Source organism: Urocampus carinirostris, chromosome 4, assembly GCF_059441175.1.
Source record: "Urocampus carinirostris isolate Australia breed hairy pipefish chromosome 4, RoL_Ucar_1.0, whole genome shotgun sequence".
Classification (NCBI taxonomy): Eukaryota; Metazoa; Chordata; class Actinopteri; order Syngnathiformes; family Syngnathidae; genus Urocampus; species Urocampus carinirostris.
In genome coordinates this window covers 15,042,332-15,069,979 of record NC_142352.1, presented here as the reverse complement: position 1 = coordinate 15,069,979, position 27,648 = coordinate 15,042,332, and the positions used below count along the sequence as shown (strand labels likewise).

Sequence of the window (27,648 nt, the reverse complement as noted above, 5' to 3'; positions counted from 1 at the left end):
TCCTCTCCATTCTCTCTCTCTCTCTCTCTCGCTCTCCCTCTCTTTTGGGGCCAACAACGTGTATCATGTGTCGTTTGTGAGAACGGACCTTGGAGGATGCAGCGGTCGCAGTGAATCAACAGGGACTACAAAAAAAAAACAATTTACCCCGCAAATTTCAGGGGAGATTGTCGTTGTCTTTATTCTCACTTTTCCTTCATCACGTCGAAGACAAAATGCAACAGCCAGAAGCGCGCCCGATCACTCAGCCGTCGGATGTCGACGTCCTGGATCCCGAAGGTACCGTTTCATTACGATTCTGTTCATTAAAATATCAATATGTATACATAAATCTCGGGGGGGTAAATAATTTGAGTAGTGGATATTCTTTCCAGAGGATGAATGTTTTGGGATTGTGAACAGAGCTTATACGAGTTTAATGTTATTAACTGCCACAAAATAACATGGAATAAGATTTATTGGGAATATATGTTTACTGTTTTTAATGTATTTTCCTTCAGGTTTTTTTTTTTTTTGTATCTTGGTTTTTTTTGTATCTTTTTCTGTTGCTTTACGAAGTTTATGTGGCAGGATTTTGAAAGAAAAAAATACATATAACATCACTAAATAGAAATAAATGCTTGGGGGTGGGGGGAAGAGAGTACCCCCTCCCCTAAATAAATTCTCCATATGTATTTTTGAATACATTTTTCTGTTTTTTAAAGTATGTCCTCAAGCAAAACATCACATCTCATGTTAGAAACTTGATTTTTAATGAGAAAATCCTTTATTTTATTCTACGACACATATCTCTACACTTATTATATGAATTTATACGTTTTTGTTTTGCTCAGATTATTTTAAAATTCTGAAAAGAAACTCGAAAAAATAAACAAGATTACACCAAACAAAACACTTGGCAGGAAATGATGAAACAAAAAAAACAGTAAAAAAAAAAACAATGCCTCATTGTAGACAGAAAATGTACGTTTTTTGGGACTATGAGACCCCCCCCCCCCCTTTTTCATATTTCCAAAAAATGCATCAGGAGGAAAACATGTTTAAAAAAAACATTAGAAAAATGTCAAAGTTTTTTTGTCCAAAGGACGTCTTTATTTGCATGAAAGTGAATGAACATAATTTTCAAGACATTGAAAAGATGAATTTTGGAGGTATACATTTGGACCATATTAAACGAGGACAACACAACACCTCATCACATTAGCTGCACCGCTTATCCTCAGTAGGGTCGCAAGGGTGCTGGAGCCCATCAAGGCACGCAGTGGGCAGGGGACACCCTGAACTGGTTGCCAGCCAATCGCAGGGCACACAGGGAAAGACAACTCGCTCGCTCATTCACACCTAGGGACAATTTGGACCGGCCAATCCACCTGAAATGCATGTCTTTGGAATGTGGGAGGAAACCGGAGTGCCCGGAGGAAACCCACGCAAACATGGGGAGAACATACAAACTCCGCACAGTAAGTCCGGTAGCTGGATTCGAACCCACACAGGAGGTTCCCAAGACCATAGAACTGTACCGCACATGCGCTAACCACTGTGCCGCCGTGCTGCCCTGTCAACACAACACATTTAGGACAAAGTTTAGTCCATGTAAAATGGATTAAACCTAATCTAATTCATAACAGCCATGTTTGGACCAAACCATGTCTAAAACAGACCTGAGCATTTTCATACCTAAAATTGAACGTCCAAAAGACGCCCAGTACTGGGTTTCCAACAACTACAAAATGAAAATCTTATTTTGTTCCGTCCACAGAAGCGTACGTGAGGAGGAAGAGAACTGCATTGTGGGTAACGGTGGCGCTTCTGATTCTTTCACTGGTGGTTTTGGCCATTGGTTTGATCTCCGCCACGCGAACTGACAACGTCCCGGTGGCCGGCTATTACCCTGGAATTACTGTGAGCTCTCTTCCTTCCTACATTACTAACTCACTACCTAGCTCCCTGCCTACCTACCTACCTACCTACCTACCTATCTCTTAACTTACCTACCTCTTTACCTACTTAACTACATCTCTTCCTACCAGCCAACCTCCCTACCTAACTACCTAGCTGTTTACTTCTCTTCCTACCCACCTTCCTACCTACCTCTCTATCTACATATATTTCTACAGAGCGACCAACTGACCTACCCACCTACCAACCCGCCTCTTTACCTTCTTACCTCTTCCTACATACTTTACCTTCCTACCGACCTCTACAGCTACCTACTGCTCCTAGCGCCTTACCTACCGCTCTACCTAGCGCCTTACCTACCGCGCTACCTACCTACCTCTCTCTGTTTACCTACCTACCGCTTTACCATTCTACCTAGCTACCTCTTTACCCCTGTAATTACCTCTCTATCAACCTATCTGCCTACCTATCGCTTTACCTACCGCCTTACCTAGCTAGCTACCTACCTACTTCTCTATCTACCTTTTTACCGCTCTACCTACCTACCTACCTACCTACCTCTTTACCCCTGTAATTACCTCTATATCAACCTATCTGCCTACCTATCGCTTTACCTACCGCCTTACCTAGCTAGCTACCTACCCAATTTCCATAAAACATTGAAAAAAGGGCGTATCAAAACATAAAATACAGATGAATGTTTTCAGTGGTTTTCCATGCAATTCGGTTTATCTTTCACTTCTAACTATTACTATTTCCCTAATTTGTTTTTATTTTATTTTTTTCTCACACCAGTTGAGTTTCGGGGCCTTTTTGGGCATCGTCGGCATCCATTTAGTGGAAAACCGGAGGCCGATGGTAAGTTTTCTTTTTCTTTCTTTTTAAAATGTTTTATTGACAAAGAATTTACAATGTTCGGTCATCTTTCGATATAAAGGCGGCGCCCTCTGTTGGCTGCGGCTGCATCGGCTCGCTACAACGGGTCCGGTGTATCGACATTTCGTTCTGTGTACATTGTTACAAAGAATGACAATACAAAGGAAATTATTATTATTATTATTATTAAAATGACCGTAACTTAAACTACACTAAGTTACCACTAAAATAAAAATATTTTCTTAAAAAAACCCGGAGACATATACACTTATTTCTATTTTTGTTTTTACATGCTTTCTTGATAAACTAATGGTAACGTTTTGCTATGTTTTGTTATTAAGATAATTTACGTTATCCAAATCTTAAGCTCTAAAAATAACCAGAAACTTATGGTCCTGTTTCCCATTCTTTTTTAAAAGCTTTATTGACAAACGATTGCCACATAGCACAATTTATATTATCATTTGGTATCATACCATTTGACGTTATACCACACTAAACCAAAAAAAAAAAACCATTATGAATAAAGTGTTTACGTGATAACTTTATTTATTTTTAATTTTTTTATTGACCAACTAAAACTCATCAAACATGCTGTCGCCTTTTAACATCAAGTTACACTACAACAAACTACACTAAACTAGAAACAAGCCTAAAAAATAAAAGTATTCCTGTAAAAAACAAAGTATTATTTTTAGTGAGAATAAACAAAAATAATTAATTTCCATTATGTAAGAAATACAGTTGTGGTTATTAAATATCCCAAAATTATCAGTGTTACCTAAAATTGAACACAATAACGAATAACCTTTAAAACCATGTTGTCTTTTAAATTAAGAATGGGTGATTTAATTAATGATAAAATGTAAAATTATTGTAAAATATAAAATTATGAAAGATATTATAACAATAGTTTTTAGTTGCCTTTTATTTTGTGATTTTTTTAAAAATTCAAAATGTCAATTCTTTAATTAATGATTTAATTAATGATAAAATACAAAATTATTTTAAAATATAAAATTATGAATGATATTTTAACAATAGTTTTTAGTTGCCTTTTATTTCGTGAATATTTTTTTATTTCAAAACTTCAATTGTTTATTGCATTTTGGCACTCTCAGGCTTCCATAGCTGACCTTTGTTATCGTAAACCTACAACAATAATCCAGTTATTACATAATCCCGAAAAGGAAAGATCAATGTTAGCGTTTTTTGTCGTGACAGGAAACGGTTGACAAATGTGATTTAGCGCGATGCGTTTGCGGTCCGTCGTAAAGATTTTCCTGGGCTCTATTTTTGCCGGCAAAGCAGATATTGGGTTAGCATCGGTCGCTTGCCAACGTCCTTGTAGCCAAAGTGTAACAGGAGGCACAAAATCGAATCACGTTGCCCAATACAGACAAGAAATGTTACCCTGTATTTCTTCCACTTTTACTTACTATTTTGTTGAAAAAATAATTGCACACTTCCCCTTTAATAATTTCCATAAAACGAACCCCAAGAAAATAAAATATGTAGAGTGGGTTCAAAGAGTAAAAAAATAAATTAATAAACCAAAAACTAGATTAGAAACTTTATACCTGTTGCCTGTTTTTCATTTCTTCAGTGTGTTTACATTTGAATTTTTTATAAAAATTTCAATTAATTAAAAAAAACTGCAATTAATTTCTAAAATTTGACTTTTTAATCACAACTTTGTACATTTTTCAATACAAATGGAGTATGTGTGAGTGAGATTACAAGCAGTCACTAATTATCACCACTAAAAAGAAAAACACACACTATTAATGACCTCCACAATGACAAATGTCTTGAAATAATAGGAGAAATAGTTGAAAGATCTGATAGCACAGAGGTGTCAAACTCATTTTGATACGGGGGCCACACGATTGAAGAAACATTCTCCTGGAGGCCGGACTAGTAGATTAGACAGAAAGAAAAAGAGAAAGAAAGAAATAAGAGAAAGAGAGGGAGAGAAAAGTAGGGAGGGTGGGACCAAGAAAGAAGGAAAGGGAAAAGAGAAAGGGGGAGAGAAAAGAAAGAGGGTGGGATCAAGAAAGAGAGAAAAGGGGAAAGAGAAAGAGAGATAGAAAAGAGAGAGAGAGAGAGGGAGACAGACAGACAGAGAGAGAGAGACAGAGACGGACAGAATGTAAGAAACAAAAGAGATAAAAGGCAAAATAGTGATAGAGAGGGAAATAAAGAAATAGAGACAAAAAAATCCAAAGAGAAATAGAAGGAGAGAAAAGAGAGAGAGAGAGAGAGAGAGAGAGAGAGAGAATGTGACAAACAAAAGAGATAAAATGAGAAATAGTGATAGCGAGGGAAATAGAGACAAAGAAATCCAAAGAGAAATAGGAGAGAAAAGAGAGAGAGAGAGAGAGAGAAGGAGAGAGAGAGAGAGAGAGAATGTGACAAACAAAAGAGATAAAATGAGAAATAGTGATAGCGAGGGAAATAGAGAGAAAGAAATCCAAAGAGAAATAGAAGGAGAGAAAAGAGAGAGAGAAAAAGATAGATATATCTATATATAGAGAGGGAGAGAATGTGATAAGCAAAAGAGATAAAAGGAGAAATATTGATAGAGAGGGAAATAAAGAGATAGAAAGAAATCCAAAGAGAAATAGAAGGAGAGAAAAGAAAGTGAGAGGGAGAGAGAAAGAGGGAGACAGACAGAGAGAGAGAGACAGAGACGGACAGAATGTAAGAAACAAAAGAGATAAAAGGCAAAATAGTGATAGAGAGGGAAATAAAGAAATAGAGACAAAGAAATCCAAAGAGAAATAGAAGGAGAGAAAAGAGAGAGAGAGAGAGAGAGAGAGAGAGAAGGAGAAAGAGAGAGAGAGAGAATGTGACAAACAAAAGAGATAAAATGAGAAATAGTGATAGCGAGGGAAACAGAGAGAAAGAAATCCAAAGAGAAATAGAAGGAGAGAAAAGAGAGAGAGAAAAAGATAGATATATCTATATATAGAGAGGGAGAGAATGTGATAAGCAAAAGAGATAAAAGGAGAAATATTGATAGAGAGGGAAATAAAGAGATAGAAAGAAATCCAAAGAGAAATAGAAGGAGAGAAAAGAGAGAGAGAAAAAGATAGATATATCTATATATAGAGTGGGAGAGAATGTGATAAGCAAAAGAGACAAAAGGAGAAATATTGATAGAGAGGGAAATAAAGAGATAGAAAGAAATCCAAAGAGAAATAGAAGGAGAGAAAAGAAAGTGAGAGGGAGAGAGAAAGAGGGAGAGAGAACGTGATCAACAAAAGAGATAAATGAGAAATTGTGACAGAGAAGGAAACAAAGAGATAGAGAAAGAGAAATTCAAGAGAAATAGAGGGGGGAGAGAGAGAGAGAGAGAGAGAGAGAGAGAGAGAGAGAGAGAGAGAGAGAGAGAGAGAGAGAGAGAGAGAGAGAGAGAAGGAAATACAAGTACAGCGTTTGTGAGAGGCACCTGGCTTTGGCAACAAGTAAACATATTTGCTGCTCTATTTTATCTTGTGCTTCCCTCAGCATTGTCTAGCAGGCCAGATTCAATCCCTTAGCGGCCCTGATCCGCCCGTTTGACACCCGTGTGATCTTAGATGGCAGATAATGGTGCTCATATTATTTTTGTTATTTCTCATACCTTAAAAAAAGATTTTTCTCGTAACCACACGTGATATAAATTTATGTATCATTTTATTTACTTTTCCCCCCTAGAAGAATAATACACATTGCTGAAATTAAAACATATTTTAAATAATAGAGAGAATAATTATATACTATATCTGATAAAAGCATAACAAAATACAAAAAAATAACAGTTAAATTATATTACGATATTATAAATTCATTCGAATAAGAAAAAGTACTAAAAATGTGACTACAATTGTTTTTAAAATGTTGTACCAAAATGAAATTATTATATAAAAATATTTCTAAATACAGAAAATAATACTTAAATTACTTGACAAAAAATAATAAACTGCAAAGTCAAATAAGAAAACAATCCTTAAAAATATACGTGAAAATATAGTAAATATATAAATATAGTAAATTAATTAACTAAAATGGTTATATAAAAAATATTGGTATGAGAAAGAATAATAGTCATATAGGAAAAATAATCTTTTAATAAATAAATGTTTCTATAAAATCATTTAAAAAATATGATAAAATATACAAAATAAAACTTAAATAATACATAGAAATATAATAAATTAAGATGAATAATACTTAAAATATTCACAAAATGTAGTAGAAATGTAAGTAATTACATACAAATAATTTAAAAAATAAAGTGAAAAATACAAAAATAGAAATCAAATTACGTTAGGACTTTATTTTCATTTTCCTAATAATCAAAAAAGAAAAGTACCGTAATCTCCAAAACAATATCTAATAATCATTTCAAAATCATATATAGAAATATAAAGAATAGTCCTAAAATTATACAACAAAAAAACAACATTTTAAATCAGAGTCAAATAAGAAAATAATCCTTAAAATTGTAGGTGGAGAATATAGTAAATATATAAATATAGTAAAATAATGAACTAAAATGGTTATATGAAAAATATTGGTATTAGAAAGAATAATACAGTCATATAGGTAAAATAATCTTTGAAAAATATTCTGAAAATAATTTGACATAATAATTAAAGGATTCAATGAAATCATCTAAAAAATATAATAAAATGTAAAAATAAAACTTAAATTATGACCTAAATAATAAATTTAAAATAAAATAAATCAAGAGGAATAAAATTTAAATATTACTAAAAAATAGTAAAAACTCAAATGATTGCATAGAAATAACTTTCTAAAATAGAGTGAAAAATAAAAATAAAATAAATACATCAAATATAGTCGAACAAGAAAAATAATCTCAAACGATACTTGAAAATAATTAAAACATATAGTAAAGTAATATTTAAGTCATTTAAATGAAACATAGAAAAGAGTACTAAAATGATATTACCAAAACAAATTTAAACTGGCATCAAATAAGAAAAACAATACTCAGATTAAACTAAATGACATTTGAAAAGGAATTCTAGGATTTATCTCCCCCTCAAAAATCCCTAATTTTGTTTCTCGAGTTCATTTTCTTTCTTCCACTTGTTCAAACTTGTATTTTTTTCTTTCTGGAGTCCGTTCTCGAGATCATGCGAGGAAAACGGAGACTTTTATTTATCCGTCTTCTCCACCGCTCCAGGCAAGCGCTTGAATTTTTCATGCGAACTTGACGGTGTCGGGTGGCAGCTCGAATACGCGGGACGGTGTCCGGTGTTTGCTCCGAAAAGTCTCATGTTCTTTACTTTCTGTACTTTCATGTTCTTTACTTTCTGGATTATCATGTTCTGTGTTTTGCTTCTTCATGGGGGAAACGTTACTCTTTGGTGTTTTAACCCCTTACTGCTCCCATAAAATGTAATTGAAACTGTTGGTTGGTTGTTTGAATCCCTTAACCATTCAGGTCGTAGGTGCACCATTTCCTGTGGAGTGTCTTGGGCAAGTACAGCCTGGTCGTGCCCATCCCTCTCCAGGCCGACAAAGTCGAGTCAAGTCATGTTTATTTGTGACGCCCTTGATCGCAAAGAGTCTCAAAGGGCTGCACAGTCCACAGATTATTGCGAACCAACTGTCAGGAAACGGGACCGGGAAGCAGGGAGTCGGAACTCATTTGCGTAGCCGATCTTTCACTTTAATTGAGAAATAAAAGTTGTCCAACACATAAACGGATCAAGGACAAAACAAAACAGGTTCAAAGGTAATCAAAATTACAAACTAGGCCTTACACAGAACAAACAGGCATGAACAGGTTTTCCTCAAGGTTAAGCAACGGTCTCGCAACGGGCAGTCCCAAAAGGAGCGTTTAAGTACTTCACACACAATCAGTTCAATGCGTCTCAGCCGGTGTCAAGGGGCGGGGCTAGCTGGATGCCATGACAACCGTGCAGGACATGACAACTACAGACTATTATGACACCATCACCTGATCTAAAACATAAATGAGGGCAAATAATATACAGATATTGTCAATAAAAATATAGGTTGCTCATATGCTATAGAATAAAAGTGTGTTTTAATCTGTAAACGGGAATTATGATGCGAACAGGGTTGGGTAGGGTTACTTTAACTGGATTACTTACAATTACTTTTGGATTACTCCAATAGCAAATATGCTAATAAAAGACAAAAGAAACTAAATATGAATAAAATGACTGAATGTTGTTCAGGCTTGGGGAGTAACGGAATACATGGAACGGCAAAAATGATGTTGGCAAGCTGTTTGGATTTATTTTCATTTTGTTTCTGTCGCATTTTATGTTCGTTTTGCCGGAGATCAAAGAGATCAAAGCCAGGAGAGAAAGCTTACCACGTGTTGTGAGTCATCATTTTATTCATATTTAGTTTCTTTTGTCTTTTATTAGCATAGTCAAGTCAAGTCATTTTCATTTGTAGAGCCCTTAATCACAAAGAGTCTCAAAGGGCTTCACAGGTTATTACACAGACTATTTTTTTCAGATTATTACACCATCCCCTGATCTGGAACCAACATGAGGGCAAGGAAAAACTCAAAAACCTCAACATGAGGAAAATGAAGAAACCTTGAGAAGGGACCGCACATGTGGCATCCCCCTTTCAGGATTTGGTATTGGAGTAATCCAAAAGTCATTGAAAGTAATCCAGTTAAAGTAACCCTACCCAACCCTGGATGCGAAACAGACGGATTGCAACAAGGTTGGTCTAATGATGCAGAAATACTTTTAGGAGGATTTTTTTTTCATCGATCGGCATTATTTGTAAATATTCGACACGGTTGGATTCACTGGACCGTCTTGGATGTAACGAGTCCCTGTTGGTAGCTTAATACCAAGGGGCGTTATTGGGGGAGCTATTCCAGGTTTATAATTTTCAGGTATCTTGTTTCAGACTGATCGTGATGTTTCTCCGATGAGTACAATTTAAAATGGTTATCATATCTTAAATCCCAAGACTTTAAACTTTCCGATGATATGTTGCATGATATATTTCAGTTACTGTTGACATCGGTCAGACGTATTTTCTTCGTTAAGGGTTTAAAGACCTGATGATATGTTGGGAGTATATTAGGGCGCTCAAGGCTAGCTTTGTTGGATTCCTTTCATGTTTTGTTTCCTTCTAGTCACTTTGATTAATCATCACCATTTTACTTTTGTCTGGTAATTTCAGTGTTTTATGGCCTAACTCTCATGGCACTCCCGTTATCATTCTAGTAACGTTCGGTTATGTGTACTCTGTCGTCTTACTTTCATGTTGTGTTTAGTGTTCCAACATATTCTGCGTTGGCTTTTTTATCATTTCGCTCAATGGGATAGTGTCCCAACACTTTCTGGGTTGTCTCCCTTTCATGTTTTGTTCAATTAGAGTTGCTCTCCCAAGATATTTTGCGGTGTCACTCTTTCACATTTTGTTCAGTTAGAGCCAGTTAGTGTCCCAACATTGTGCCTTGACCTACTTTTATGTTTTGCTCAGTTAGTTAGTTAGTGTTCTAACATATTCTGTGTTGTATTACCTTCTTGTTTTTGTTCAATTAGCTACTGTCCCAAGACATTCTGTGTTGTCTTCCTTCCACATTTTGTTCAGTTAGGGCTAGTTAGTATCCCAACATGTCTTGGGTGTCCTCCTTTCATGTTTCATTTAGTTCTACCCTCATGTGAGTAAGTTTTCTTCAAACTCTTTAGTGTTTTGTTTATTCTGAAGTAGTATTTCAATATATTTTGTGTTGTCATTCTTTCATGTTTTGCTCAGTTAGTTAATTAGTGGTCCAACTTATCCTGCTTTGACTTTCTTTCATGTTTATGTTCAGTTAGAGCTGGTTTGTAGTGGAACATAATGTAATTGTTCCCTGTGTCCTCTTGACTTCGTGTTTTTTTTTCGGTTAAAACTAGTATTAACATATTATGCGTTTTTTTTCATGTTATGTTCAGTTACAGGTAGTTAGTGTGCCTTCATTATATTTCAAGGTTTTGTCGTCATGGCACGCTGGATTTTGTTCTGTCCTCTTATTGGAATCTCTCTCTTGTCGTCATTCTTTCTTGTTTTGTTCAATTACAGTTAATTTGTGTCCTTACATATCCTGTGCCATCTTCTTCATGTTTTGTCCCTTTAGATGTTGTATAGTCGAGCCTGTGTTGGCGTAGCTTTGATGTCTTTGGACTTTTGAAAATCCGAGTGAACTTTGCGGTTCTGTTTCTGTGCACTCCCAGATAAAGACTCCCTCTGTAAATAAATCCTTCTCTAAAATCTTGTTTGTTATGTCCAAAGTCCGGCACGAGGCCAAGTTACGGCCCGGAGTCATATTTTACTGGCCCTCGGCCTCTTTCAAAAGATTAATATGATGGCAGTAGCCCTTTCGCCACCGTGCCTTTGGTTTTCTGTTAAAATTTTAACCTACCCCATTTCCGACGCGGTAACTGTAAATAAAAAAAGGAAAGTTGACTGTGAGGGCTGCCGCTTCCGGGACAAGGGTTTTAATGTGGTCTGCATAAATATATATATATATCTATAGCGCTTTTAAAGTCACTGAAGACCTCCGAAAGCACTTTAAAATGTGCTTCACACCCATTCACACACACACTCACACACCGATAACAGCATCAGCCATGCAAGGCAACTACCTGCTTATCAGGGTTCAGTGTCTTGCCCAAGGACACTTAACCCGGAGGAGCTAGGAATCAAACTTGCAACCTCTCGATCCTAAGTGGAAATTGGAGTATTTTTTTTCACCGAAATCCGAAACAACTGCGGCTGCCTAATTTGCCAAGAGACTGTGTCTGTTTTCAAATAATATAATATCAAGAGGCAGCACGGCGGCGCAGTGGTTAGCGCATGTGCGGCACAGTTCATGTCTTGGGAACCTCCTGCGTGGGTTCAAATCCGGCACTCCGGTTTCCTCCCACATTCCAAAAACATGCATTTCAGGTAAATTGGCCGGTCCAAATTGTCACTAGGTGTGAATGGGTGAGTGAGTTGTCTGTCCCCGTGTGTCCTGCGATTGACTGGCAACCAGTTCAGGGTGTCCCCTGTCCACTGCCCGATGATTGCTGGGATGGACTCCAGCACCCCCGCGACCCTACTGAGGATAAGCGGTGTAGCTAATGAGATGAGATAATATCAAGAGGCACTGCGAGACGAAACTTGCTGAATACAAAAGGCTAACTGGAAACCAACACTGTGAAAAGGTGAAGCAACTGGAAGCTGTTTTAACACCACAGCAGCGCTCTGTGAGTCAAATGAAAATGCTACAAAGGCGAGCTAGGAGGTTGTGATGTTGGTCGCCAAGAACTGCAAACTTTTCCCGCAGTATGAATTCATTAAAAACTCTAAAGAATGCCAGGATGAATAGTCGGCCCTTACATATTCTCAGCTTACCAAAATTTGGCTCGATTTCTCAAAAGTTTGCACACCCCTGTTTTATGGGATTCACCTCTCTGCCCACAGAACCTGACAAAAAGTAGGACAGCATAGAAAGCGTACCTTTGACACGGCGTATTATTTATTTCGCAAAATAGGTTCCTCTTTTTTTTGTTGAAAATAATTCACTTGAACCACCTTTCATTGCCTTTTCTTTGTTAGCGTTAGCCAACCATTGTTAGCGACGGCCGGGCCAATGAAGCCCCACAAAACGGTCCCTCCATCTATACTCATAGACTTTGACTTTATGACTGAACGCTCGAGCAAGCGCTTGTTCCGTTCTCACCTCTCAAAGGCGCTTCCCGACACGAGCGCTATATTTCACGCACAAAATAAAGACTTCCCGGTCACCTTGCGGCATGAATAGAGCCGTCGTATTTTAGCTAGCAGCCGATGAAATGTTAGATTCTTATTACAAGTTGTTCTTTGCTGCGCAGTCACTGATCACTGCAACAAGACCTTGGAGCGACTTTAGCCGCACATTTTCGCGCTTTGGAAGATACGCCAGCGAACGTGTTTTATGTTTTGACAGTTAGCGCTAAGCTAACGGGAAATCGCGAGTCGATTGATCAGGCTCTATTGCCTGAGCCACTCGCTGCGCTAATTTAGCCACTAATTAGCTTACCAATTTTTTGTTACTGTTTAGCACAACTGGATCCCCGTTTGATAGGCATTTATACAATAACAGCGTATCATGTTATTACTATGTTATTACTATGTTATTATTGTACTATAATCAATGAAGTTTTAAAAAAAATGTTATATGCATTTATGAAACTATGTTTTTACTCAGTGATTTTCTTACTCGTTCAATTAGGTTTCAAACATATTTCATATGCCTCTATAAATTCACTACTTATCATATTATTACTGTGTACTTATGTTATTACTATGTAATAGCACTTATGCTCGTTTTAAGCATTATTTTTCCTTATTTTACCGTTTATACTACAGCAAGAAAATATTTACCACATCAGATCATTTTTTTTCTTATTTTGAGCATGATTTTTATTTTGTTTTACTGTTATATTAATATTTTAGAATTTTTTTTCTCATTTTACAATTTTAACAGATGTTTATAAAATGATTTAGAAATTATTTTTTTATGGTGAGCATGATGTTTTACTAGATTTTATTTTATTCTTCTCAAATATTTTTAAATATGCCAAACTAGGTATTTTTTAAGCATTGCTTTTCTTATTTTACTATTCCAGAACAATTGAAAAAATGTCTGAAATGATTAAAACTGTTTTCTTTTGTTTTTGATTTATTGTATATTTGTTGCAGTAGTTATAATAAAACAATAAAAAGCCCCAAAATATTTTATCTCATATTTCCCTGTGAACCAGTAGTGCCAAACAGTCGGCCCTCGGGCCGGATCAGGTCCGCTAAGGGATTGAATCCGGCCCGCGGGACAACGCTGGTGGAAGCGCAAGAGAAAAACGAGCTGAAGGTTGAAATATGTCCACTTGATGTTGCCAAAGCCAGATGCCTCTCACAAATGCTGTACTTGTATTTCTTTCTGTCACTCTCTTTTTCTCTCTCTCTCACTCTCTTCCTCCCTCTTTCTCTCACTCTCTCTCTCTTTTCCTCTCTTTGTTTCTCTTTTTCTCTTTCTTTGTTCCTCTTTGTCGTTTTCTCTCTTTGTGTCTCTTCACCTTCTTTTGCTTTCTCTTTCATTCTTCCTTTTCTCACTTTTTTCTCTCTTTCTCTCTTGCTTTCCTCTTCTCTCTTTCTCCCCTTCTCTCTCTCTCTACTATTTTCTCTCTTTCTCTCTTTGTATTTCTCTTTGTATTTCTTTTTTTTTTTGTTCAATTTCACTCTCTTTTCCCTCTTTCTCTCTCTCTCTTGCTTTCCTCTTCTTTCTTTCTCCCCTTCTCTCTTTCTCTCTTTTTATTTATCTTTGGATTTCTTTCTTTCTCTCTCTTTCTTTCCCCCTCTCTCACTATTTCTCTTTAAATCTATTTTGTTTCTCACATTCTCTCCATCTCTCTTTCTCTCTGTCATGCTCTTCCTTACTTTTTCTCTCACTCTCTATCTCTTTCGCTCTCTGTGTCTCTTTTTCTCTTTCTTTGTTACTCTTTGTCGCTTTCTCTGTGTGTGTCTTTTTACCTTCTTTTGCTCCCTCTTCCTTTGTTCCCTTTCTTTCTTTCGCTCTTTCTCTTGCTTTCCTCTTTTTTCTTTCTCCCCTTCTCTCTTTCTCTCTTTTTATTTATCTAGGATTTCTTCCTTTCCCTCTCTTTCTTTCCCCCTCTCTCACTGTTTCTCTTTTGATCTCTTTTGTTTCTCACATTCTCTCTATTTCTCTTTCTGTCCCACTCTTTCTTTCTTTGCCCTACTCTCTCTCTTTTTCTCTCCCTCTCTTTCTCTTATTCCTTTCACTCTCTTTTTCTTTCTCACTAATCTACTAGTCCGGCCCCCGAAGGAATTTTTGTTCCATCGTTTGGCCCCCGAGTTTGACACCCCTGCTGTAAACTCTCATTATCAGCAACCGTAAATACAAACCCTAATAAATAAACAAAATAAATAAAACATAATGAAGCCAAACTGAGTCATGTTAGTGCTGACCTGATTTTTACACGCAAGTATTTTTCTATTCTATATAAATGTTCCCAAGCATTCCGTGCTTCAAAGTCCCGCAAAACATCCTCTATTATCACAACAACCGAGGAAAAAATCGAGTTTATTATCCACTTAAACTCCCCGAAGCCACTGCGATAGTCACATTACGGATCATGATAAAAAGCTCCCATAAAAACCTGTTATTACGCTGCCAGTCATGAATTATAGTACACACTTTCCTTTTATTTTCATGATCTGTCCCGAGCTCTTCCCCTAGATCAGGGGTCTCATACTCTGAGTCAGAGGGGCGATGGAGCTAGGATCAGTGTTTTATATTTGCCCACTAGATGTCGCTGTAATGTGTAGTGTAGGGGGTGTCAAACTTGTGGCCCGCGGGGTGGATTAGGCCCGCTAAGGGATTGAATCCGGTCTGCGAGACAACGCTGAGGGAAGAGCAAGAGAAAAACGAGCTGCAGGTTGAATGAAATATGTCCAATATGTTGCCAAAGCCAGGTGCCTCTCACAAAGACGCTGTAGTTGTATTTCTCTATCTCTCTTTCTTTCTTTCTTTATTTCTTTCTTTCTTTCTTTCTTTCTTTCTTTCTTTCGCTTGCTCTCTCTCTCTCTCTCGCTCTCTGTAAACTCTCGGTATCAGCAACCGTAAATGTAAACCCTAATAAATAAACAAAATGAATAAAACATTATTGGCTTTATCTCTTTCTTTCTTTCTTTCTTTCTTTCTTTCTCTCTTCTTTCTTTCTCTCTTCTTTCTTTCCCCTTCTCTCACTATTTCTCTTTTTCTCTCTTTTGTTTCTCTCATTCCCGCTCTCTCTCTTTTCTCTTTTTTATTTCTCTCTTTGTCCCACCCTCTCTCTGTTCCTCTCCCTCTCTTTCTCTTATCTATTTCCCTCTCTTTTTCTTTCCCTCTAATCTACTAGTCCGGCCCCAGAGAGAATGTTTGTTCTATCGTGTGGACCCCGAGTTAAAAATAGTTTGAAACCCCTGGTGTAGTGCATCCAGAAATGAGTCCACAGAAGGCTAAAAACTACGGAGACTCAGAGTGAGCAGAATTTTATTTTTTTTAATTTTTACCCAGCTTTTCTAAAAAAAAGAGAGAGAAAAAGAAGGGACACGAGTCGGTTGCCACATTCACCAAATCGCCTTTTCTTTCGACGCTTAGTGAATACTGTATTCCTGATTGCTATCTAAACTCTACGGTAGTCTCTATTTTGAATGGACGTAACGAACTTGGAAGAGAGCGAAACACCGCAGCGCCTAGTTTTTACACATTTTAAAGCAGAGAAGCTCCGCTCACATGCAACCTGTGTACAGGAAAGGATCAACAGTAACTTATATGCTAGCCCAATGGCATGGTAGGCATCTGTGAGGAGGCTACCGCTCACCTGCTTTTTCTTCTTCCTTCTCTTGCTCCTTTTTTCCTACGCTTTTGTGTTCTTCTTTCTTAGCAGTTTCCTCTTTTTCTTATATTTTTCTGCTTTCCCTTCCTATTTTCTCAATTTCCTTGTATTGTTTCAATTCATCTAGTCCAGTGGTTCCCAAAGTGGAAAGACCTGGGGAGGTGTTGAAGAAGAAGAAGGCGGTAGGGGGCTGTAGGGGGGCAGCAGGGGGTTGCGGCAGTCCGAAGTCAAAGTCAGAAGTTTGAACGTAGAGCGGTTGTGAAACCGCAAAGCACAGCGTTTTTTTCAAGGTTTTCTCGTGAGTGATGGAGTTTTGGCCAACCACAATTGTTACTGTTCAATTTTAAAAACGCCGACCAATCAGGGGAAGGTTTTAATAAAAGCACAAGCCAATAAACGCGATTCAAAGTTTGCAAGCACCAATGCTACCGTGTGAGCTCAATGAGTGTCATGGCGGACTCCATAAACACAGTCCCAGAGTCAACAAACGAGAACCAACTGAAATACGACTAGAGAAATACTAAACAATACTTTTAAAAAAGTGCAACTACTGTAACGCTTGAAAACTAAATATCAAATGAAGTTCTTAAAACAGGGGCCTTATATATTATTTTGCTTTCATTGTGACCGTTTCAAAACCAATTTGATGAGACTAATCTAGTTGAAAATACCTACACCATGTAAATGTCTGCATGTATATTTATTCGCGGATGATAAAATTGGATCTTTTTCCAAGATCGGCCCGTTGGTCCAAAATTTTGGACCCAATTCGGCCCCTGATTCCAAATGGTAGCCCACCCTTGGATTAAAACATGAGTTCTAATAGGTGTGCAAATGACCGGCAACCAGTTCAGGGTGTCCCCTGCCCACAGCCCGATGATTGCTGGGATGGGCTCCCGCACCCCCGCGACCCTACTGAGGATAAGCGGTGCAGCCGATGAGATGAGATGATCAAGTAATAAGGGCCCCAAAATCTTCTTTTGCTTAGGGCCCCATGAAGGCTCGGGTCGGCCCTGCAATGCAGTACACCTTCAATGAAGATCTTTCTCAGTTGAATCATATATTTAATAAAAACCTTTTAATAATTGAATTCATTTTTTCTTCTCTTCAAGCTAATGGCCGCCATCATTTTCGTCAGCATCGGCGTCATCGCCTCCTTCTTCTGCGCCATCGTGGACGGCATCATCGCCTCGGAATTTATCGTGAGTGAAAGGAAACTATTTTTACATCTCTGTCATTTTTATCAATAATAAAAAATGAAAATAAACGAATAAATAAAAATGAATAAATCAACTTACAATTGGACCCTTTTATAGCCTATGTCAAAGTATCTCTTAGAGCAGGGCTGTCAAACTCATTTTACTCGGGGGCCACACGATAGAACATTCTCTCGGGGGCCGGACTTGTCGATTTAGTAGAAAAGAAAAGGGAGAGAAAGAAATAAGAGAAACGGAGGGAGAGAAAAAGAGAGAGTGTGGGACAAGGAAAGAGAGAGAGGGAAAAAGAGAGAGAGAGAGAGAGAAATACAACTAAAGCGTCTTTGTGAGAGGCACCTGGCTTTGGCAACATCAAGTGGACATATTTCGTGTGTGGCACAGTTCTGAGGTCATGAGATTGAACCTTCCTGGAGTTTGCATTTTCTCCCCGTGCTTGGGTGGGTGTGATTGGCCGGTCCAATTGTCCCTAACTTTGACTGAGCGTCTGTCCCAGTGTGCCCTGCGACTGGCTGGCAAGCAGTCCAGGGTGTCCCCTGCCCGAAGATGGCTGAGATGAGCTCCAGCACCCCCGTGACCCTACTGAGGATAAGCGGTGCAGATAATGGATAAATGGATGGGTTCTTTGGGTCAAGAAGGTTCCCAATCCCTGCACTCCGGAAAAAACTCTCGCGATATTCGCTAATTCTCATTAAGCAAGATAATTCTCGCGGTGTTTCGTTAATCACAAAATTTGAGAAGACAGTTTGTTTCCAGCCGGATGATTTCTGAGGACGGAAGGAAAAAGGGGAAAAAAAATGAAAAAATACAATATAATTTAAAAAAATATAAAGTAAACGGAAAAAAGGAAAGTAAAAAAAAATACTTCCATCCAAAAATAAAAAATAAAACGTTTGAAAATAAAAGTATAAAAAAAAAGCATTCGTCATTTTCGAATGTCCCGCCCTGCCGTAGCAAATGGCCCATTTGATTGGTGGATTACCCGATTGATAATGCGTAAAACTCGCTGCAATGAAGCGCAAAATTAATCTACTTTAATGCCACTTAACTCTAGCAGGAAGCAAATGTCAATTCCTATTTCAATCCATGTGCAGTAAAAAATGTGCTCAATGCAGCCACGATATGACATTTTAGCTGTGAGGACCCGAAAATGATCCCATTAAACCCCCCAAATATCAACAGTATTATAATGAAGACGGAGGGGTTTAAATAGACCAATCTGGCGCTCGTTCTCTGCTATCGATCAGGTATGCATGCAGTCAAAGGCGCTCACATGATTTATTTTCATTGCTCATCGGAGCTTCTCACAATTAAATCATTTAATGAGCTCCTTGCTCGTATCGTGCTGGTGCAGGCTGAAAGGTCTGCTGTTGCTAATCTGCAGTTTGAAAGTCTTGCATTCGGTCATGCTGACGCGTGGTCCTGGGTTGGGTAGGGTTACTTTAACTGCATTACTTTCAATTACTTCTGGATTACTCCAATACCAAATATGCGAATAAAAGACCAAAGAAACTAAATATGAATAAAATGATGACTCACAACACGTGGTAAGCTTTCTCTCCTGGCTTTGATCTCCGGCAAAACGAACATAAAATGCGACAGAAACAAAATGAAAATAAATCCAAACCGCTTGCCGACATTACTTTTGCCGTTCCATGTATTCCGTTACTCCCCAAGCCTGCACAAAATTTGGTCATTGTATTCATATTTAGTTTCTTTTGTCTTTTATTAGCATATTTGGTGTTGGAGTGATCCAAAAGTAATTGAAAGTAATCCAGTTAAAGTAACCCTACCCAACCCTGGCGTGGTCGGCGCCCCCCAAACCCAAAAGAGTTAAATCTGCATACGGTAAAAAGAGAGGGAAAATCAATTTTTGGAGTCGTTTGCGTGATTTTTAAAACTGTCCAACACCTTGTTTGTTCATACCCAAAACAAAAGATAAACCAGAAACAACACAATCCAATGATCTTCTTCGGATATTCACACAATCCAACAATTTTTCTCCAAAATTTACAAACATCTCTTTACAATTGTTAGGGAAAAAACTATATTACAAATGTAGCGTTTACCAAATTGTTCGAATTAGTTATCTGACTCCATTAACCAAACACAAACTTCATTCTCCTAACAATGCATGCTCTTTTCTTAATGGGAAAATGAAGATAGCCGGCATTTTCACACGGGGGCAGATTTATTGTCTTAAAGTATTTAAGTGATTTCCATGGAATTTAGCCGAATATGATAATATTGTCGAATTAGTCTTCGTCCAGCCTCCCTCTCATTCTCGATCTCCCATCTGATCTCCCGTCTCTCTTCCATCTTCGTCTTTTCAAAAGCCGGGACATCGGCCACTCCCCATGGACGGGCCAGGAACTCCCCACGTCGCCACCTCGTCTGACCGGTGGGTCACAAAGACCCCCCCCCCCCAATGGGGCGGGTCAGGTGCCAGCTTCACCACCTCCTCGCAGAAAGGCGCCGCCATTTCTAAAGGAAACTCATATCAGCTCAAAACAATGGCAAGCGTTTATCAAAACAAGGCCTAATTCCCTCGTCAGCGCCCCGCTATCAAAATTCCCCAGCCAAAACACTCCACACTCGGAACGGCGCGACCTGTCATCGAACTTCAGCCTCCTCTGTGAAAAATCTTCATTGCATTCAATAACTGTAATTTGTGTATAAAATCCCTTATAGTCAAATACCTAAAATGTAAAATCCTTCAAAATCTACCCAGCATTTTCTATTACGGTATACTATCGACCAAATATGCAAGGACTTAGTTCTTCACCTTTCAAAGGACTTATGTAGGACCAAGTTATTTTACTCGAAGGCGAAGTTCAGCAGAATCCAACAAAGGTCCAGACTCAGGTTCCTGCAAGTAGAGAGGAACGTCCTCTACTGATTGTATGGTGATATTCCATGTCTTCTCCCAGATCTCAGCAGCCTCTTGTTTTCTGTTGATCCTCCACAGCACCTCTCCAAACCAAAGTCTTGCAGAAATACATTCTGCGAAAGCCTGCATGCTCAGGTGGAGGTCTCTCAGTGTGTTTTGGAGTTGATCCATTTGAGCAAAGCTAATGCCCCTCCAAGCAAACGTGAGCCCCTTCATCTTCGGTAGAATCAGGTTGCAACTAAACACTGAAACGATAACCTGTGCTCCAAACCCTAAAATTCGTCTAAAATCCTAATTTGAAACTCAACTTGTAGACACAAATACCTTTTTGGAAACTCAAAATCTCGTTTAAAACCATAGTTTGAAAAACAAACTTGATTTGAAGCCTCAATTTGAAACCAGATCCTAATTTGTAACAAAACACTTACTTAAAACCCAGATGTAAAACTTGAATTTGAAACAAACTTTAATTTTAAAAAACTAAAACTAAAGCCTAATTTTAACCATAACTTCAGAGAGTAATTTGAAACGGAAACTAATTTGAATTTGAATCATTAATCCATCCATTCATTATCAGCAACGCTTATCCTTAGTAAGGACACGGGGGTGCTGGAGCCCATCCCAGCTATCTCCGAGCAATGGGACACCATGGACTGGTTGCCAGCCAATCGCAGGGCACACAGGGACAGACAACTCGCTCTCTTATTCACACCTAGGGACAATTTAGACCAGCCATTTAACCTGAAATGCAGGTTTTTGGAATGTGGGAGGAAACTCATGCAAGTACGAGGAGAACATACAAACTCCACACAGGAAAGTTGAATCTCACGCCCTGAGAACTGTGCCGCACACTCGCTAACCACTGCGCCGCCGTGCCGCCCTTGAATCACTAATTTCTAAGCATTATTTTGTAATTACATACCTGTCAACCTGTACATTTTTGCTGTAAAGTACGTTTTTTTTTTTCGTTGCAAAGGAAGCGAGCAGTTTGATGCTTCTGTGCGCATGCGTCTGCCGCCTCAGATTTCATGTGGTAGTTATGTAGTGAAAGGAAGTCCGTCTCTTTTTAGAGAACCGGCTTTTTCAGCTCAACTCATTAATGAGAGCCGGCTCTCAAACGGCTCACTTGCTTTGATGCATTATATTACGAATGATTATGTTGTATAAAGAAGTTAAGAAAAAAAGGAAGTATAAAAGGAGAAAATGAAAAAAGACAAGTTTTTGGTTATCCCTTTAATTAGTATATTACCAAGAATAATTTAATGCAGGAAATGAATTCATAATTTAAATAATAAAATGTATTATTCTACTTAATTATATTTGCATGTATTTTTTCCTTCTACGGTGAACGTCCAAGCAAGTTCATTTTTGAACCTTTTTTATAATAAACCTCAGTATCTCACAACAAAATGTCCATTAACAATATATATGATATAACGAAACACGTGTACAATACAACACATTAAACTACATAAATAAACACGTTTGGAAAAAAAATATGGTGTAAGATTATTTTGTATTTTGTAAGGGAAAATACCACATTTTGTAAGGGCATGGAGCCCTGGAGCTTGACAGGTATGTAATTAATATTATTATTTTTTGCCTATTCAATCTGAGAATCTTTTATCTTTTTTTTCTCTTCTGTCTCTACATTACACGTTTTACCCTGGAGTGCCATGTCTAATCTTTATGCATACAATGTTTCACAACGTTCATATCAATGACAATAAATTCTGATTTGAAATCAAAGATGGAATTGGAAGTCCTAATTTGAAACAAAATTTCTAATTTGAAACACTACATCGAAACAAAAATGTTCATTTAAAACATCAATTTAAAAACCAACGCTAATTTTAAACCCGAATTTAAACCCTATTTTGAGACTAGTTTGAAACCCTAATTTGAAACCCCTATTCCAAACCACAACCCTAATTTGAAACACTAATTTTAATCTCAATAATTTGAAACCTAGGTTTACTTTCAAAACCAAACCCTTGTATTGAACCAAACATTAAAACCATGATCTTTGTTCCAGCCCTAACTGTAGTCTCAAATCTTACTTCTCAACTGCTACTTTAAACCCTAACCTTAATTTAAAACCCCAAATCTCGTTTAAAACCTGTGTTTGAAATCCCAACTTCAAATGGGAATCCTAGGCAAACGTTCAAACCCCAGTTAATTCAAAACTCTTTAAACGATATATTCTGAAACCTTAATTTAAAATCCTAATTTAAATGTGAAACCCTCATCTGAAAAGATCACCTTACTCGGAAACCCCAAATTTTCTTTAAAACATTTGTTTGAAACCTAAACCTCAATTTGAAATCCTAATTAAAAACCTGATTTGAAACCTAAACCATAATTTAAAACCGTAATATGATAACCAGAGAGAGGAAGAGAGAACCTGGAAACCCCAAATCTAACTTAAAAGGAAAACCTTAATTTGAAACAAAACATGCATCGGAAACCATGATTTGAAACCCTATTCCTTGTTAAAACTGTCGTTTTTTTTAAATCCCTCAGGACATCAGACCATTGCAAGAGGACATGTGTGAGTTTTACACCAGTGGTTCCGGCTACGCTTTTGACAGCTACTACACTGAGGTCAAGCTACACACAGACACACATATATTTAATGTAATTTGCACATTTGAGTTACTCTGGTAAGGTATTAAATTCCTAACTTCCTTTTTCATACATAGCATTACCAAAGCTTTTAATCTACTTCGATGTTGTGGTGAAAAAACGCAACTATAGCAGCTATATTCCAATTTTCTCACCGCAGCCAAAAATTTTGACAAAGAAAGTAGGAATTTGAAACCTTACCCTAGAAAACACATTTAAGTAAAAGTTAAAATAAACCTACAGGAGACATGCAGTTCATCAGGCAAAACCTGCAAGCTGAAGCTGAGGAGCAACACTTGCTACTGCTGCTACCTTTATAATTGCGACAGGTAGGACTAGATAGGACAAAAAGGGTCCTATTTCGGACCTCGTTTGACCGTATGTGTGTCACAGCAAGGAGTACCACCCCCATTACTTTGAGTTCACGGGGGTCAGCGGCTGCATGGATGTGATCCACCTCCATCGTCTTTTGTGGGCCTCGGTGGTCCTCAACGTCATCGGCCTCTTCCTGGGGATCATCGCTGCCGCCATCCTCGGAGCTTATAAGGACATGGTGAGGAACCGGAAAATACGGGAAAAAGTCACTTGAAACCCTAACTTGGAACAAAAATTTGAAATCATAACCTTGATTTGAAACCCTTGTTTAAAAAACCCTAATTTGAAACTATGATTTCAAACCAAAACCCTAGTTTAAAACATACATTTGAAACCTTTTTTTTAAAAACCTAACCTCATTTGAAATCAAAACCTGAAATATGATACCCTAGTTTGAACCGCATGGGCAGGGCACCTGTATGATGCGGCAGGGGTAAACCAGTGAAAGCTGTCCTAATTCGAAACCAAAATCCCAATTTAAAACCCTAATTACCGTAAAAAAAACAAAACACAAACGTAATTAAAAACCCTCATACAAAACTTAAAACAATCTAAGACCCTAACTTGATACAAAAACCTTGGTATATGAGAGCCTCATTTGAAACATTAAACCTTATCTGAAACCTAATTGAAACAACAACCCTTATTTGAAAGCCTTCCCTGAAACCAAAAACCTTTTCCTAGGATCTAGGCTGGAGCTAGGGTTAGGGTTTTGATCAATAGGAACATCACCGGTATCTCAACTGGTAAGGGGCCCGTCTTCTACACACAGGGTTGATTCTAGGGTTATGGTTGGAACTAGGGGTAGGGTTAGAGTATTGGGTCAGGACCAGTACAGGCAGCTTAACTGTTAAGTAGCCTGTATTACAGTTGTAGAATTATGGGTTTGTTCGCCAGTCTACGCAGTGCAAGTTCAAGGGTTAGGGTTTTGTTTAGAGCTAGGGTTACACTTGTAGCTCAACTGGTAAGCTGCTTGATTTCTGTAAATAGGGTTGTGGGTTCAATCCCCAGTACACATCCTAGGGTTGGGTGCCTGTTGTTGGAGCTTGGATTAGGGTTTTGGCTTAAACTACAGTTATGGTTTTGGTTGCAGCTAGGATTACGATTGGTGTTTTTGTTCAAAATCAGAAAAAGTACTGGTAGCTCAACTGGTGGTTTTGGTTGCTCTAATAAAAACCTAACCCTAGAATTTAGACGGGCTTGACTGAGAATCAAAATCATAACCCTGTGATTGCGATACAGACATCTTGCCATTTGAGCTACGAGTGCTGTTTCTGATTCCTGTGAAAGTTTTAAACCTAACCCCAGCTTCAACCAAAACCATTACCCTAAAGGTCTAATCTCATTGTTAACAATGTACTTTATCAATAAAAAAGACAATTCTAAATAGTTTTTTTATCATTCATTGATCCCTCTCTTTGACAAAGGAACAGATAAATGTGAATTTGACCTATATCTAACTAGATTATGCCTGTCAAAGAGAATCTTTTCAAGCTTCTGCGTCAAAAACTGCAATAATATTCATATTCATCAAAACTCCGATGGCCGTTTGACAAACATTCTTAATTGGCATAGCAATAAAATACATGGCCTGACAGCCATAGATTTATGACATGAATTGTTATAAAATGAGTTTTGAAATTATACATCCAAGAGAGGTTAATGATACAACAACATAGCCTACATGTAACATTTTTAATTCAGGATAGTTGAATTAATGTAAAATATGAAGAAAGTCCATGGAAATGCTATAGAACCCATTCATTTTTTACATAATAGACAGTAAAGTTGCCAGATCTAATTCTGGGGATAACATTAGCCTGGTCGTAAACTTGGTCAGGAGCAGATTAGCTGTAGAGAATAGATCACCACGGTGACTGAACCGAGCTTAATTTAACCTGCTTCCATGCAACCGACTTGAGGCTGGATTCAGCCAAAATAACAAACATATCCAGGCTTAATCTTTTATCCTGGTTTTGTGCAATACCCCCAAGGTGTACGGGTGTGTGGTGCTTTAACACAGCGGGGGTCGACAGACCTCAATATTTTGTTTTCTTGTACAGTGTGTGGGAACCCATTTCCTCCACAATGTTTTCGCCTTTTGTATACCTGACCCATTTTCTTGCCCGTTATATATTTATATTAATTGGAAAATGTTACGAATGTTTGTTTCCATACAGAAACCATATCATTTTCCAATATCAAACATAGAGACCTAATATAGAGACCCAAAGTGCCGCATTTGGCTCCAGAGTTGCCTGTTTACAGTAGAGTTGATAAGAAGCTGATGTGGTCTTATCCAGCTTTCAGTGCATTTCTTACATGTGTCCATACATGATCTAAATTTTGATGACTCTTCCTAAGTTTTTGTACCTTTCCCAGCAAAAACCAGCTCCAGCGATGGCACCAAGCCCGGTGCCACCTCCACACATCCTATACAACCCCACCCAGCACATGCTCACCTATGCTGGCTTCTGTCCTCCGGGACAAAACCTTCCTGCCTACCCCAACTATCCTGTCCCGGTTCAGGTAGTAATACAACATATCCAAAAATTGTTATGTGAACCATGTTTTTTTCATTGATTATCTGTCAATATGGTTTGATTACCTCTTCGATTTCCTCAAGTTCTTTTCCCGTTTTCACTTAAGTCCCATTGTCTTTCTTGATTTCTGTCATTTCTTTCCAAACATCCTCAGCTCCTTTTTTGTTTCCATCAGTTTGCTCAGCATTTTCTCCATTTTCTCAGCATTTTTCTCTATCTTATGGTCTGTCCTCTCAAATCCGTTTTTTTATTACTGAATTTATCGAAAGAAAATAATTGAGAAGCACTATTCTAACCCTGGCCTAAATCCCATATCTAACCCTTATATCAACCATTACCCGAACATTAGACAGATGTCTAGATAGATAGATAGATAGATAGACAGATGTCTAGATAGATAGAGATAGACAGATGTCTAGATAGATAGATATAGACAGGTGTCTAGATAGATAGATATAGATGTCTAGATAGAGATAGACAGATGTCTAGATAGAGATAGATGTCTAGGTAGAGATAGATGTCTAGGTAGAGATAGATGTCTAGATAGAGATAGACAGATGTCTAGATAGAGATAGATGTCTAGCTAGAGATAGACAGATGTCTATTTAGATAGAGATAGATGTCTAGAAAGATAGACAGCTGTCTATATAGATGGATAGACAGATGTTTAGATAGATGTCTAGATATAGAGAGATAGATAGAGTCTAGATATATAGATATAGACAGATGTCTAGATAGATGGAGATAGATGTCTGGATAGAGATAGACAGATGTCTAGATAGATAGATAGACAGATGTCTAAATAGATAGAGATAGATGTCTAGATTGAGATAGACAGCTGTCTAGATAGATGGAGATATAGACAGATGTCTAGATAGATGGATGTCTAGATAGATAGATAGAGATAGATGTCTAGATAGATAGACAGCTGTCTAGATAGAGAGATAGACAGATGTCTAGATAGATGGATAGATGTCTAGATAGATACTTTATTCATCCCCGTAGGGAAATTCACACTTCCAGCAGTATCCTTGTGTTGTGTGGGAGGATTAGGTTTGGATCTTGGATTAAGGTTGGCGCTAGAGTTAGCATAGGAGCTAGGTCAGGTTTGGAGCTAGGGTCAGGGTAGGACTTAGGGTTAGTGTTAACGTAGAAACTATGGCAATCATAATAGACCTAATTAGTAGAAATGTGTGGATGCGTCTTGAGCTAAAATGTGACACTAAGACAACTCTTTGTTCCTCAGACGAGCACAAGTTTCCAGGGCCCCCCTCAAATGCTCCCCGAGGGCGGTCCAGGAGGAACTTCCTGCCCTTCGGAGGAAAGCCACAGCCAGCCGCCATCGCAAGGTGTCCCACACGCGCTGCAGGCGGGGGGCACCCAGGAAACCAACGGAGGCTTCATGCTCACCCCCAACGCACCAGTCTTCTTCGGATCCTCACAAAACCCCTTCGAGAAGCCCCCGCCCTACAATTACTGAAAGTCCAGTTAAAAAAAAAAAAAAACAGGATTCTTTGAGGAAACAGAGAGGTCTGTGACCTCCTGTTTTGGCTGTAAAGGAAGGTGTTGTTTCATCCTGGAATTACAGTAGACCCCCGGAATACAGCATGAAACTTTTCTGAGGTGGGGAATTTGCCGTATGGCGGGGTAGAAAAACCTATGGTAATTAGCCAATACGCTAGATAAAAACATTATAATACCAAAATAGTGCGGATATGTAAGTACTACTTATTTGTTGTATACATGTTTTGTCATAACTTGAAACCAAAACCAAAACAAAAGTTTGTAAAGTAATACCTAAA

General features: G+C 38.0%; 1 protein-coding gene across 2 annotated transcripts; it reads left to right on the top strand.

Annotated features, from left to right (window-relative positions):
* Nucleotides 1-82: 82 nt before the first annotated feature.
* On the top strand, nucleotides 83-27,648 carry tmem255b (transmembrane protein 255B). Of its 2 annotated transcripts, none has more exons than XM_088333183.1 (9): nucleotides 83-279; nucleotides 1,760-1,902; nucleotides 2,695-2,757; nucleotides 17,312-17,401; nucleotides 22,827-22,907; nucleotides 23,172-23,257; nucleotides 23,322-23,481; nucleotides 25,686-25,832; nucleotides 27,111-27,648. In XM_088333183.1, exons 1-9 carry the CDS (start codon nucleotides 216-218, stop codon nucleotides 27,324-27,326), a joined length of 1,050 nt encoding a protein of 349 aa, XP_088189309.1. In that variant the 5' UTR covers nucleotides 83-215; the 3' UTR covers nucleotides 27,327-27,648. The 2 variants fall into 2 exon arrangements, with proteins under 2 accessions (XP_088189309.1, XP_088189308.1); XM_088333182.1 differs by having other exon boundaries at nucleotides 27,093-27,648.

Bases quoted from the DNA above. Each gene is read 5' to 3' on its own strand.
- tmem255b (XM_088333182.1), top strand. From the start codon at position 216: ATGCAACAGCCAGAAGCGCGCCCGATCACTCAGCCGTCGGATGTCGAC. The intron at 23,482-25,685 runs GTGAGGAACCGG...TACCTTTCCCAG, and splicing joins TCGGAGCTTATAAGGACATG to CAAAAACCAGCTCCAGCGAT. The intron at 25,833-27,092 runs GTAGTAATACAA...TTTGTTCCTCAG, and splicing joins ACTATCCTGTCCCGGTTCAG to ACGAGCACAAGTTTCCAGGG.